Source organism: Simochromis diagramma, unplaced genomic scaffold (genome assembly GCF_900408965.1).
Source record: "Simochromis diagramma unplaced genomic scaffold, fSimDia1.1 OVJJ01000402.1, whole genome shotgun sequence".
NCBI lineage: Eukaryota > Metazoa > Chordata > Actinopteri > Cichliformes > Cichlidae > Simochromis > Simochromis diagramma.
The window spans coordinates 2,364,855-2,378,220 of record NW_024386972.1 but is presented as its reverse complement, the minus strand read 5'-3'; the positions used below and the strand labels follow the sequence as shown (position 1 = coordinate 2,378,220).

At 38.9% G+C, this 13,366-nt stretch overlaps 1 protein-coding gene and 1 non-coding gene across 2 annotated transcripts in view; both read left to right on the top strand.

Annotated features, from left to right (window-relative positions):
- The window catches only part of LOC120738044 (potassium voltage-gated channel subfamily H member 4-like), a 40,998-nt gene extending 34,233 nt beyond the window's left edge, over window positions 1–6,765 (top strand). The window contains exons 12-16 of the mRNA XM_040039072.1: window positions 562–600; window positions 1,934–2,316; window positions 2,958–3,052; window positions 4,648–4,724; window positions 5,606–6,765. Coding sequence (XP_039895006.1) covers window positions 562–600; window positions 1,934–2,316; window positions 2,958–3,052; window positions 4,648–4,724; window positions 5,606–6,643 — 1,632 coding nt within the window. The 3' untranslated portion in view covers window positions 6,644–6,765. The remainder of the gene's footprint in view (window positions 1–561; window positions 601–1,933; window positions 2,317–2,957; window positions 3,053–4,647; window positions 4,725–5,605) is intronic.
- A 5,776-nt stretch (window positions 6,766–12,541) lies between these two features.
- trnaq-uug lies at window positions 12,542–12,613 on the top strand. Its single transcript has one exon. It is a non-coding gene; the product is annotated as a tRNA-Gln (tRNA).
- Window positions 12,614–13,366: the final 753 nt, after the last annotated feature.

Here is a 13,366-nt window from a genome sequence, read left to right as displayed (position 1 = left end):
CGTCCTCGCTGGTTTCCCTCGTCAAAGTGCATCGCTGGCATGATGTTGCTAGAATGGCAGGCTGTGGCTTGTGCTGTCACATTAGCCATGTTGTCAGAAGCACATTTTTGACACACAAGGGAAGGACTCACGCTACCACAGCTTTATTTGCCACCCAGCTGGTGATTGCTAAGTTGCTAAAAATTTCTAGCCATAGACACACACACATACACACATACATACACACACACACACCAGGGAAAGACAAACTTCCCCTGGAATTCCGGCGCAATCGAGCGTAGAAAGAAGATTGAGCATGTAATTCAGCTCATGTGGCAATGGCTGCATCGCTGGCCAAGTTCATTTAATTAGTGGCACCAGTGGATGAAAGAGAGACTAACAAATTTGAATTTAGACACTTTTGCTACAGAAAAGGAACCAGTGAAATGTATTCATTTTTTGGGATTTCACTGCAACAGTTAATCTAAAATGTTCAGGGTTTGATACACAGGAGGCTGAATGAATAAATTAAGGTATTATGCCTTTCTTTCTTTCTTGTGTCTTTCTTTTTTGTCAACGCAGGGCCTCCGAAGATTTTCAAAGTCACCGAGGCTTCCACACGTGAGTTCAGTGCAAATTCAGTATCCTTCTAGTCAGGTTTCACATTTTCAGATTTCCTTAACATACTGCTGGTATTGAATTTTAATCTACAGCTGGCAGTGCCTTGGAACAGCTGTTGTCATTACGTGTGCTGTGTATTTTTGAGATTTCATCCACCATTTTTTTCTGGAACTTACTGCAATGCTAGTGAGTACTTTGGGGGGACTTGTGTAAGGACTTCCCCTACATGAAAGCAGCTCAGTCTCTCAAGCTGGCACACTAACTGGGTCAATAGCTCCTTTAATGGGAACTCTTATGAGCTACTTTGCTTACTGTGTACTGAACTTATCAGTCTGCTTTATTGCTGTATCATTAAAACACTATTTACAGTGCTCACTTTGTCTGTTTTAAACGGCTGTGTAATACAGTTCTGTTGGCAGAAGCACAGCACATTTCTAACATTAGTAAATTAATGATGGACATACTGTCAGCTGTAAATACATAATTGTCCTCATCGGCAGCTTTAAACCATATTAGATGTTTTAAACTTGACAGATAGTTTGAACAGAACAGTTTTTAAGATATGTTTTAGTTCTTTTTTATTTTTTCATTAAAAAAGATAAAACAAAAAAGTCTTCTTTGGTGTTTGTTATGCATAAATATATAAATAGATAAATATAAGAGCTGAATCTTAAGTCTGGATCTGAATTTATTCTTGCTTTAATTTAAGATGAATTTTCCAAGATATGCACATTTTTATCTATATTACATACAGTAGAAGCTTTTTTCTTCCTCTCACTGAGAAAAAAATAAATTCTTATGGGTCTGAAAAAAGTTTTTTTTTTTCCCCATTCGCAAGTTAAAATTTTTAATTTTTATCTCAAAATCTGGTAATGTGAAATTTCAAGATTTTTGTCAATTTTTAGTTATTTTCTAACACCATCTGTAGCCCAGACCCTGACCCTTACCCTAAACCTACCCCTAAGGTCAAATTATTGACTTGACTTAAAAATAAACATGAAATTTTGACTCACAAGTAGCAGATTTTTTTTTTCCAGTTGCAAAAATAAGCTCCTATAATCTTTCAATAGTTAAGAAGCCTTCGAAAAAGTTCATGGATCCAGATCCAGATGTGACTCAAAGAGTTAACCATTTAACTAAATCAAGACAAATTCCCATTTCAGTTAAAATTATAATGCAAGTCCAAATACACCATCCAAAAGCAAATAGGTCTTCTTACTGATCTTGCTAACAAGCAGAGCTAACTACCATCACTTTACTGTTTTTATCTTACTATTTTGAGAGTGTACAGTTTAGTTGCTAACTCTCCACACTGTACTTTCTTTTTGTGCAGCAATCCAGGCTTCCTTCTATTGTGGAAACCAAGACTGATGACCCTGACGACTCCTTCCACCTGTCACCAGCCACGCGCTCCCGCCGCAACCTCCTGCTGCCCAACTTCACCAGCCCCGTTCGCCGCACCTCCCTGGGGAACCTCCTGGGGGACGAGTTACGGCAGTTCAACGCCCTGCGACGCTGCCGTTCGCCGAACCTTAGCCGTGGCTTCCTAGGACAGAGCTCCCCTCAGCCACCTTCGAAAAAAGAGCACACGACTCCTGCCTCAGCCCCGAGCACGGCATCAACCGCAGCTGAGGGAGAGTCAGGAGCTGAGCAAAAGCCTACAAAGCTGCTCATTCCAACTGTCACTTGTTTTGGGCCACCGGATCTTAGTCCCAGGTAGTCATATTTAATTTCAGGCCTCAGCCAGAACATAAGTAAAAAGGCAAAGGCTAAATTAATGTCATACAATTCCATGCGGTTTAATAATAATATGTACGCAGGAACTATAATACTAACTAAAGTACTTTACGGCTGTTCTATGTGTGTTTTGATGATACATAAGGAGCATAATTTTTTCTTTCTACTTCAAAACAATTTCACACGTATTTCTTGAATGTTTATATAGTCACCTTGATTTTAATACAGTCATAGTATCTCCAAGAGCATCTGAATGAGGCTTTGCAGTAATGGACTGAGCAGAAAGCTGCAGATGGAGTGTATTTGCATTGCATATTTCAACAGATGTTACTGCATTTCATAACCATCACACCTTATACTCCCGATCCCGCTATCTGTATTCATAATGCATCCCTAAGTCACCCAGTAAGTTCTAGGTATGGGTAAGTGCTGGTTCACAGAGCTCAGGTGTCCGCCCCTCCAGACTTGTGCTGCTGTCTTCATGTTCAAACCCACATGGGCATCTGCCAGCAGCAGCTCTCATGGCACATCGCTCGGTCGTCTCTTGGCTCCAGTGATAATTGAAAAAGCTCTACTGTTACATTAACTCCGGTCTCCCTCCTCTTCACCCCTCTCGCCAGGGTTGTAGATGGCATTGAAGACAACGGGAGTACGTTCCATTTCAACGTGGAGCACAGCGGGCCTAATGCCAGCTCAGAGAGCAGCAGCACCCAAGGTAAGTCAAACCACCCACAAGCTGCTAGGGTCACCTGGGTGCCAGATGGCTGGAGGTAAACTCAGGAGTTCAAATAGTGGATACCACGAGGCAGGTCTGCCTGCTTTAGGGGGAATATGAGAGCGCAGCAGAATGAAATGACAGCCAGGTGTCCACAGAGTCAGAGAACATGTTAAAGGACAACTGAGGTCAAAGCAGGGCTCTGGCCATCTGACCTCAATCTCCACGCATGGTTGCTTTCCTCCTAGGATTACTATCAGTTTCAGTTCAGTAGAGATTCAGCTAATTTGCTTATTAAGGGGAGTGCTTTGGTAGCATAGTCTTGCAACTTGCATCTCTTTAGCTCCTCTCTGGCGATCTCCAGTTTCTGTTTTGATTGCAGACAGTTATTCCTGTCTGCCCATCATCATCTGCTTACTTGTGGACACTATGATACTAGACCAAGGTTATATAGAAAGCCAAAGCACTTTCTACAAAGACTGCAAAACCAGGATAAAGTTAAACACTATGTAACACAGTGCAATGTGCAGCTGTATTAGATTGCATAATATAAAGAAATTTCCAAATATGTGTTGCATTATGCACTCCAGCAGAAAAGCAAATTAAACTCTCTATACACCTCACAAAACTGCTGTTACAACTAACACATCCCACCCACCTCAGACAGATAAATTAAAGCATGTACAGTTTGTGAATTTTCTGTATTTGTGTAAAACTATAGCCTAAAATATCATCCTTTTTTCTTGCAAGTCATAAAAGAAGAAAAGAAGGACTAAATTAAATGAAAAATAAATCACTTGGTCTCTTTTTTTTTAGGAAGAATAAGGAAGCGTTAGATACCTGTTGACGGGAAAATGTGAACCACTAAGAATAGTTGGAAATTTGCACGTGAAATTAGAGTGAGGTTCTTTCAGTCAGTAGGATGACAACCATGACTCGGCTCCCCTTTAGTATTTTTTAAAAAGAGATTTAGAGCTCTGTCCTCCGCGGTGTTTCAATCTCAACATGGGAACAACGAGGAGCCACTGGTCAGTCGAGTCGAGATCTTTGTCCGGTGTACAGATAGAGGATGCTCACAAAGAAACCATGGGTAACATCTAAGTAGCTGAAGTCCCTTCTAATAATGATGTTCATGTTTATGAGCCCACCATCAAGAGAACAGTGAACAACAACGGTGTGCATGCAGGACTGTAAGGAAAGAGAACTGTCTGTGTGCACCACAAAGCTGTTTAAAACTATGTTTGTGGATGAAAGAAAAGCTTAAATTTCCTCCAGGTAGATTCCTCATCAAAAGTTACCAAAAGCATTGAATGGCAATGACTCCTGGGAGTCAGAGGGTCACACCAGACACTCAAAGCGAAGGATCACTTATTTTTGTCCATCATAAAAAAATATGTTTCTATTTTGGGGATTTAAGTGAAATTTGGATGACGTTTCATTTATAGAGAAATTTAAACGTACATAGTTACACATGCATGTATAACTTCTATCGGCACATACTGGGGTCATGCAACATAATTTTGCTTTATATTAAAATTGATCAATCCTCCTGGGAGCTAAAACTCCTCCTATTTTTCTTCCCCTCGTTTCCCAAGACACCACACAAAATAATCCTGCTCTGCTCCTGGAGACGGAGGAGGTCAGGCAGAGCATCAGTCAACTCAACCTTCAGGTGAGCTACAGCTCCTTAGCCCAAATTAAAATTGATAGCACCGAGGGTAATGTAGCCCTGAGTGTGAATTCTCACAGATCCAGAGCAGTTTGCTCAGTGCTCTCCTTCTTATTATCATACATTCTGTCTTTGGTAGTGACTGAATATGAAACACAGGAATAATTAAGAAACAAAAATCCATCTTATTTTATGTTGTATGTAAAAAGCAAAAATATAGAATCACAAGCTTCACTTTTTTTGTCACACAGATAAATTTGTAGCATCTCATCTACTATCGGCCTGCTTGGTGTATGTAAAGGGAAAATATAAAGTGAGATGAAGCAGACTTGATGCCGGCCTATACCTCAGTCTCCCCCTGCTCTCTTAATCTGAATGTAAATAGAGCGAAAGCAGGTGCAGCAGGAGTATCCAGATGGGTGCTGTCTGAAGTCAATATTAATTAATCAGCAGGGCACTTCTGCAATGCAGAGGATGGCTGAGAGTGCTGACTCTGCAATTTAAAAAATAGTTGACAACCTCTCTCTACTTGTGGCCCTTTTGGCCCCCATCTGCATTTTGTATATCCTTAGCTTTCTGTCTGCTTTATTCTCTGCTAGGGTCACTTACCTGCTCTTCTTCCTTGATTTCACAAGTGCTTTAGAAGACATCTCTTCAAGAGGGGATTTCAACTTTTTTACAGTCCTCGGAAGGTCATCAGAAAGTTATAGCTGGACATCAGCCCGAGAGTAAACTTTAAAGAGAGAAGCTGATTAATTCATTAATTAAGCAGCGATAGAACCTTATCATTTGTTACCTTAATGTTTCCCTTGAAAATTTACCTACATTGAATATGTTGGAAGTCTTTAAATGTCACATGTAAACTGTAAGTGCTCTCTCCACAGATGGGCACGTTAAACCAGGAAGTCTCTGAGCTCACCAAGAGCCTTCACCACATGATGCACATCCTCCAGGCTCACGTATCTTTTCATCACTACAATGCCTCTTTCCCCTCCCATCCGTGTGGTGTCCAAATGGCGTCCAACTCTCCCAGAGCCTCCAACAGCGGCATGCCTTTTAGTCATAGTTCAGCTTTCCACCTCCATAACGTTCCCGGGAGCCACTATTCCCACCAAAGTGCCCCAGCCGCTGGCCACTGGAGCTGCAGTGGAACTGCTGAAACCCCAACAGAGAGCCACCAGCGGCCTCAGTCCTGTAGTCCGCCTGCTAACCACTGTCCAACACTCTCTCCAAAATCTTCTCCTAAATCTGTCCCGTGTCATAGCTCTGAGAGCATGACTGCACATCTGTGGACCAGCCCATCACTTCTTAGCATCAGCCCAGGCTTCCATGGAGGAAGTCCAGGCCTTCCACCTCATGCTGGACATGAAGACAACAGACCCCTCGGTGCTAGCTCAATTACCATCAGTCAGTCCCAGCCCACTTTGTGCCTGCAGCCTCCCAGTGATAATGATGAATACTCTTGCCCTTTGTCCAGTGTCCCTACAGGAATGTCCACACACAGCCTGCTGGACACATCACCCAGTCATTATGCCAACCTTAATCCTTTAAAAGCCTCAAATGAGGCCATGTGTGTCCTGATGTCCACCCCGCCATCTCACCCTCTGATCCAGGATACCTCAATCTTCCAAATTAAGGATTCAAACTCCTCTCTCCACCCTGTCTCTTCCTCTCCACCCACATTACCATGCCAGCCTTTTGGGAGTTCTGTGGATTCAGGATCATTACAATCTGATGTTATTGAGCCCCATCTCCCACTAGGTGACCCATCTGCGGTGGAGCACACCAGTCTGGAATGCCTACTGGGAAACACAGGCTCTTTGGAAAGCAGGGACAGTGGAAGTGCATCTTCACGAAGGTCCAGCATCGGCGTTCAGACTCAGAGCACAGAGCAGTCGTGGTGCCTGGACCTCACGGATTAATATTTCCACATCTCAGCAGCAGACTGGAACAAAGCAGAACCCAACACGAAATTTCTAACATGCAACTTCTTCATGCAACAGTGTTTTCTGAGACTCTGGCAGAGACTGTCGATGTGTGCTCTGTTTCCCCACCTTTTACTTCCCATGCTCCCTTATTACTCAAACTCCACGCAATTTACACTATTTCTATGCAAAAGCATGTATTTTGTGCTTCATTTTGGCTTTACTGAAGTGTGTCTAAAAAAGAAAAAAGCTCACGACAGTGGGTTCCAGTATATATATTGTATATTTTTTCCAACATCTTCAGAACAACTTGCAGTTGATAATACCTGTTACCTCCTTGCATGGTAAAGTAATTTATTCTTTTTCCTACGGAAAAGGTTTCCAAATTAATGTGTAAGCATTCTACATGACAACCAGTTGATTGTGTACACAGGCGCTGTATTTATGTGCAGACAGGTGAGGATGATTTGCTGTTTTAAGAATACAGAGGAACAAAAATGAAACATGCCTCACTTTGCATGTAGAAAGTAGAGTATGTGCATCACACGGCGTAGATTGTTTATTGTTTTTAATTGAATGTCTTTCTCAGTTCAGCCTTCTGGGTTGTTTTGTGAATATTTGGACAATAAGTATCTAATATTTAAACTCCACCAACCAGTACACAGTACTTACTTATGATTTCAGTTATAATTATGTTAGTATCTCCTTTTAAAGCAGTCTTAAAATGTCAAAATTTCCTATTTTTCCTCACTAAAGCGTTAAATAGAGCAAAACAATGCAAAAGAAAATCTTCCTCAAGCATTTATAATAAACACACCATAGCTGCTCATAATTTAAACATAAATAAAAAGATTTAGCTTCAAAGAAAAAAAATAAAGTGGGTCCCATTAAATATTTAAACTGGTCTTAATTTATGAAATAAAAATGCCTCCGAGGGACAAAAAGATGAATTTATGACACTTATAGAATATTCAGAGTATTCAGGAACTTTTGAATGATTTCTCTCTGGCTGACAAAATAAATATGCAGAAAATGTGCAACTGTGTCCTTTGCTGTTGTATCACACTTACCACTGTTTATGCAAATGATATTTCAGAGACAGAAAACATGTCAGAATAACCAGCATACTGTGTGCTATATATGACTGCTTAGTTGCAATAAGCCATCAGCAGTCAGGAGACCGGCATAAGCTTTGGAAAATTGCTTTGGAATTATTTAAGGAGAAAATGCAGTTACCGGTTATTTGTGTCAAAGCTTGAGAAAAAAGAAAAAGACAGAAACTGGATTATTTTTCACTGAGGCAAAGCTCTGAATTTTCTTGGATTTGGATTACGATGCTTTGCTGTTATTTGACAGGTTATTTGTGGTTTTCAAATCTCATGGTATTGCTTACATATATCAGTATAAAGACTTTTATATGCCAAGAAAAGTCGTGTTTTTGCGTTTTTTCCTAAAACGTTTTCTGTTTAGTTATTAGGTGATTAGTACTGATGCCTGAAAAAGACCAAAACTCACAATTATTAGACATCACTGAATTTGTTTAGTTTACTTTATTATTACTCTGGAAATTTGATGATTGTCTTGTCTGATTATTTCTTAATAATTAAGTTAAATTTGCAACCCCGAGTTTAACAAAATGAGAAACGAGAGGGCTGCAGCAGTTCAGCTTTGAAATAAATGGCTTCATTTTTGATATCTTTGAAGAAAGGATTAAAGAGGAAAAAAGATGTTTTTTAGAAACATGAATGTGTCCACAAGTTGAATAAAATTTCAGACGACCACAGAAGAACACAAAGTCAGCACCGTGCTTTCTTAAAAGAAGAGGATTTGCAGCTGCTCTGCGTCTCATTAGGGCCTTTGAATGCAACGGGTTTTTGGTGAGCGCTGGTTTATCCTCATCCTTACTCGCCACTCAATCTGATTATATAAGTCAATGTACAATAATTGTGTTTTTTTAAAAGAAGCTGTTGATGAAACTTCCCAGACAAGAAAATAAGCAAACAAATGATCTTCTTTGCTGATTGGAACAGAGTAATTCTTCATATCTGCATTTTTATGTAAATTTGGTTCATTATTAACTCATTATTTACACTTTCTAACAGAAGCAAATGTTGTTTAACTGGAAAATCTGTTGGAAAACATCGGAATATGACGCTATTCCTTCAACAGCATATTGTGCATTCCTTGTAAGTTGTGTCAGTGTGTGTTTTCCTAGGACCCACCATGTGGGTGTTTCAGGTGTTCAAGGTAATATTACACTGAGCATGCAAAAGCAATGCAAATATTACACAACAGGTCAGAAGAATTGGTTGATTGCGCTTTATACGTGTCCTCACATCATGTTGTTACTTTGTGCTGCATATGTTGCTTATACAAACAGAACAACTGGTGTGCAAATATATTTGCACGTTCTCTTGATGAGTCAAGTGGTGTAACGGTGTGTTTTTGCAGCATCACAGTCTGATCTTGATATTTCACTCTGTGTTTGTACAAAAACCCACATGAAGTTTTGAGTTAATGATACACTAGATTCGCATCAATTGCACAACAAGACCAAATAAAAAAAGGAGGATGGAAACCAAGCTGTCACACATTTGAGGAATCACTCTCCAGAAGGATCGTTCATCAGGTGGGATGTGTTTGTCTTTCATTGTGTGGATTGTGGTGGAGCTTAAAGAGTTTGATCTTCTCACATTTATTCCCTTTTTTCATGCAGAGATTGGTGCAGTGAGGCGAGGCATCCTGAAGACATGAAGACTGTGATTGTTGCTGTTTTGGTTTTGCTGGTCGTCAGCCAGAGTGAGTTAAGCTGCAGCCTGTTTTATATATGCATCATTTTCCATATCTGTCAATGAGGCACATTTGGGAGACTCTGCTACTGTTCTATTTACTGTTTTTAAATTATTGGCTGTGAAAATGCTTTGCTACAGTGATTAAACCTGATTTATTTCTTTTTTTTTTGCAGCATCACAGTCTGATCTTGATCTTTCTCTCTGTGTTTGTGCAAAGATGAAGTTTTGAGTTAATGATACACTGGATTTGCATCAATTGCACAACAAGACCAAATTAATAAAAAAGGAGGATGGAAACCAAGCTGACACACATTTGAGGAATCACTCTCCAGAAGAATCATTCATCAGGTGGGATGTGTTTGTCTTTCATTGTGTGGATTATGGTGGAGCTTAAAGAGTTTGATCTTCTCACATTTATTTCTTTTTTTTCATACAGAGATTGGTGCAGTGAGGCGAGGCATCCTGAAGACATGAAGACTGTGATTGTTGCTGTTTTGGTTTTGCTGGTCATCAGCCAGAGTGAGTTAAGCTGCAGCCTGTTTAAAAGCTACTTTCTATATCAAACATCTGCCCATGAAACAAGTGAGGCTTGAGAAGCTCTGCAACTGTTCACTTTGAATTAGATATCGTTTTTGGTTTTTTGGGGGGTATTTTTAGATTTTAGAGATAAAATTGCAGCTTCCTGAATGCTCTAGTATCAAACCCAGTTGGTTTCTTTGTTTTTTAGGTGAAGCCCTGAAGTGTTACTGTGGAGGTCTGTGGTACTGCCTAAGCCCTGTGGAGTTCTGCCATGGCTTTAACAATGTCTGCAGCACTGTCTTCCTTCATGCAGAATCTAGTAAGTCAAAACCCTCATTTGGTTTAGTGTGCAGAAAAAAAAGAAAGAAATTAAATCAGTTACAACAAATGATTTCATACCACCATGTTTTCCTTGTTTCCACAGCTCCAAGATATTCCAAAGGTTGCATGAAGTCAAATGTCTGCAGGACAGTGACTCGGCCTGGTGTATTATCTATCCATTGCTGCTCAACTGATCTGTGCAACAGATACTAATGCCTGTAAACATGTTTACTGTCATGTAGTGTGCATTCTGGTGTTCTCATAATAAAGAGCAGTTTATTTTATCTTTGGCTTTTATATCAGTTCTTATTTGTATTATTTTCTATTCTCTAGAGAATTAATTGGGGTTTTTTCTTAAATGACAACATCACTTCATTACATTAATGTTTTTGAACTATTAGTTATTTATTGAACACTAACTAGGTTTGTTATGGCCAATTTAGAAAGGTGCTCATCATGAAATATGGTTTGTCAGTGGTTTGTTAAAGTAATAATTTCTGATTTTACATACAAAAAGCTGTTATAGGAAACTAACCAAAAAACTGAAACACTGAGGACATTAAAATGTGACTTAAAATTGTCAGTCAGTCAAAAGGTTATGCTTTAGCCAGAAACGGGAAGCTATATTTAGATTATTATTAATATCCTTTTGTTATTCATTTATTGGGAAAATGCATCAAAGCGTTGTTACATGGGTGTTAGAAAATTAAATAATCCGCAGCCCTCTGAAAGGCTGGAACGACTAAACAAAGAAAATGATCAAAACAGAAATAAACGACACAAACACAAAGAGACTGTTTACAGATGTTTGTATATATGTTTTTAAATAAATACATACAAAAAAAAACACTGATATAAAAGATCTGATATTTACAGTGCAACATAATGAGTTGGTATGATGTACTGACCCCAATACTATACCTCATGCACAGTATGTTATATTCCTGAATTAGTCTTATGTGTAAGAAGTATGGTAAAAGTAAGGACACGGGTTATATGTTTGTATTTAATTAGCCAACACTAGAGGATTTCATTTGGTTTCATTACTTGACAGAAATTACATTATGAGTTAAGTGGGATAGAATTTGCAAAGAACAGACAAGACCAGATGTAAGCTTGTACTTAATGCTGACTATGAATCATAAAAAGGCAGTATACCTAACAGACAACTTACCAAAAAATCCATTTCACACAAACATAGAATTTGTTCCCATTTCTTTAGTAGAATCTATGAAAAATGTCAAAGTTAATGCAAACTAACTAGAATTTTCCCATCAACAAAGCAAATCCCAAAGAGCTATTAGCTGAAAACGTGACATATCTCAGCACGGTGTCCAGTGTGTCCTTAAAATAGAGGGAAATTGGACAAATAGAGAAGACCGAACAAGTTCCAGGCCTAAAAAATATCTACAGCAGGTGAACAGTATCTGAAGGACATTAAGAAGTAAGAAAAAATCCAGCAGACCTGACACATACATCAGGCCCTTCAGTTGATCCATCTACTGTTTGCTGAGACCTTGTCAGAAATGGTCCCAGTGGATGGTTGGCTGTCAAAAAGCCTTTCTTAACCAAGGCAAACAGGAAGAACAGGTTGAGGTGTGCCACGTTACATAAGAACTGGACTGAAAATCAACAGATCCAAATGAATCCAAATTACAAATTTTTTTGTTCAAATCATCATCACTATGCCCAGAGGAGGTCACGGGAGATGTGTTGTAGTGAGAGTGTCTACAGCAATCTTTAAACCTTTGAAACTCAGTCGAGACTCTGTCATGGTTTGTGGCTGCAATTCAGCCAGTGGTGTTGGGAAGTGTAACACTGTCAGTCATTGATTGAGCTCCCCAGAGTCTGCACCTCAATATTTTTGAAGCAGTTTTGGATCATTTTAACAGAGAAAAGAACAAAAGGCAACCAACATCCAAAGAAGAGCTTTGAATGTCCTTCAAGAAGCCTGGAGAGCTAGACTATTTAAAGAAATTACAAGAACGCTTGCCTAAAAGAGTTCAGAATGTGTTAAAGAATAAAGGTGATCATACCAAATATTGATTTTCAAGCTCGTTAGAATTGTACAAACTCTTAAATTCTGCATTTTAATTTATCTTTTCAGATGTTTCAATAAATCGCTGCACCAAATTCCAATTTTCCAAGAAAACATAAAGTAATGAGGGGTGACGTGACACTGCTTCTGTTTTTCATTTTATATTATGCCAATACTCAGTAAATAAAAGCTCTGTTTTTTTAGTGACACCAGCCTTTGAGAAGTGGTTCCATGGTGTAATGGTTAGCACTCTGGACTTTGAATCCAGTGATCTGAGTTCGAATCTCAGTGGAACCTGCTGTCAAATTAAACTCTTTGTAAATGGATACTGGATTTCCATATATGTCTGCATTTATTTCACATTTTCCTGACAAAACATAAACAAAGAGAAGTGACTTGAGACTTTTGCACAGCTCTGTATGTATGCTAAGACCTTTTGGGTTTATGCTGATTGTCTTGTTACAAAGACTCCATGGGCTTATTTGGCAGTTTTCAACTTTGACAAAATCAAAATCGTGTTTTAAAAGGTTATGTTTTTTTTAAAAATCTCTTCTCAGTTCTACATTAACACTTTATGATTATTTTTAAAACCCTTTTTTGTTATTTTTCAGGGTTTTTTTTTTTATTAGTATTCAAAAGATTTGTTTTTCAGACATTTTTCATCTGTTTGTTTATGTTGTAAAACAGCTTCTCTAGTTGATTTCTTACTGGAAATCTTCAGGGACACACTGATCTGAAAATGTCCCCTATGATTGCACTCTGGTATTTCCAAGATCAATAACAAATCTTCAAACTAAACAATTCTCTGTATTTGACGAGGTTTTATCATGTTCTTTATACCCTGTTACAATTTGCTCACCTATTTATTTATTTATTTGCAGTGTTGGTCCAAATTGGCTGATTGCGCTTTATACGTGTCCTCACATCATGTTGTTACTTTGCGCTGCATATGTTGCTTATACAAACAGAACAATTGGTGTGCAAATATATTTGCACATTCTCTTGATGAGTCAAGTGGTGTCACGGTGTGTTTTTGCAGCATCACAGTCT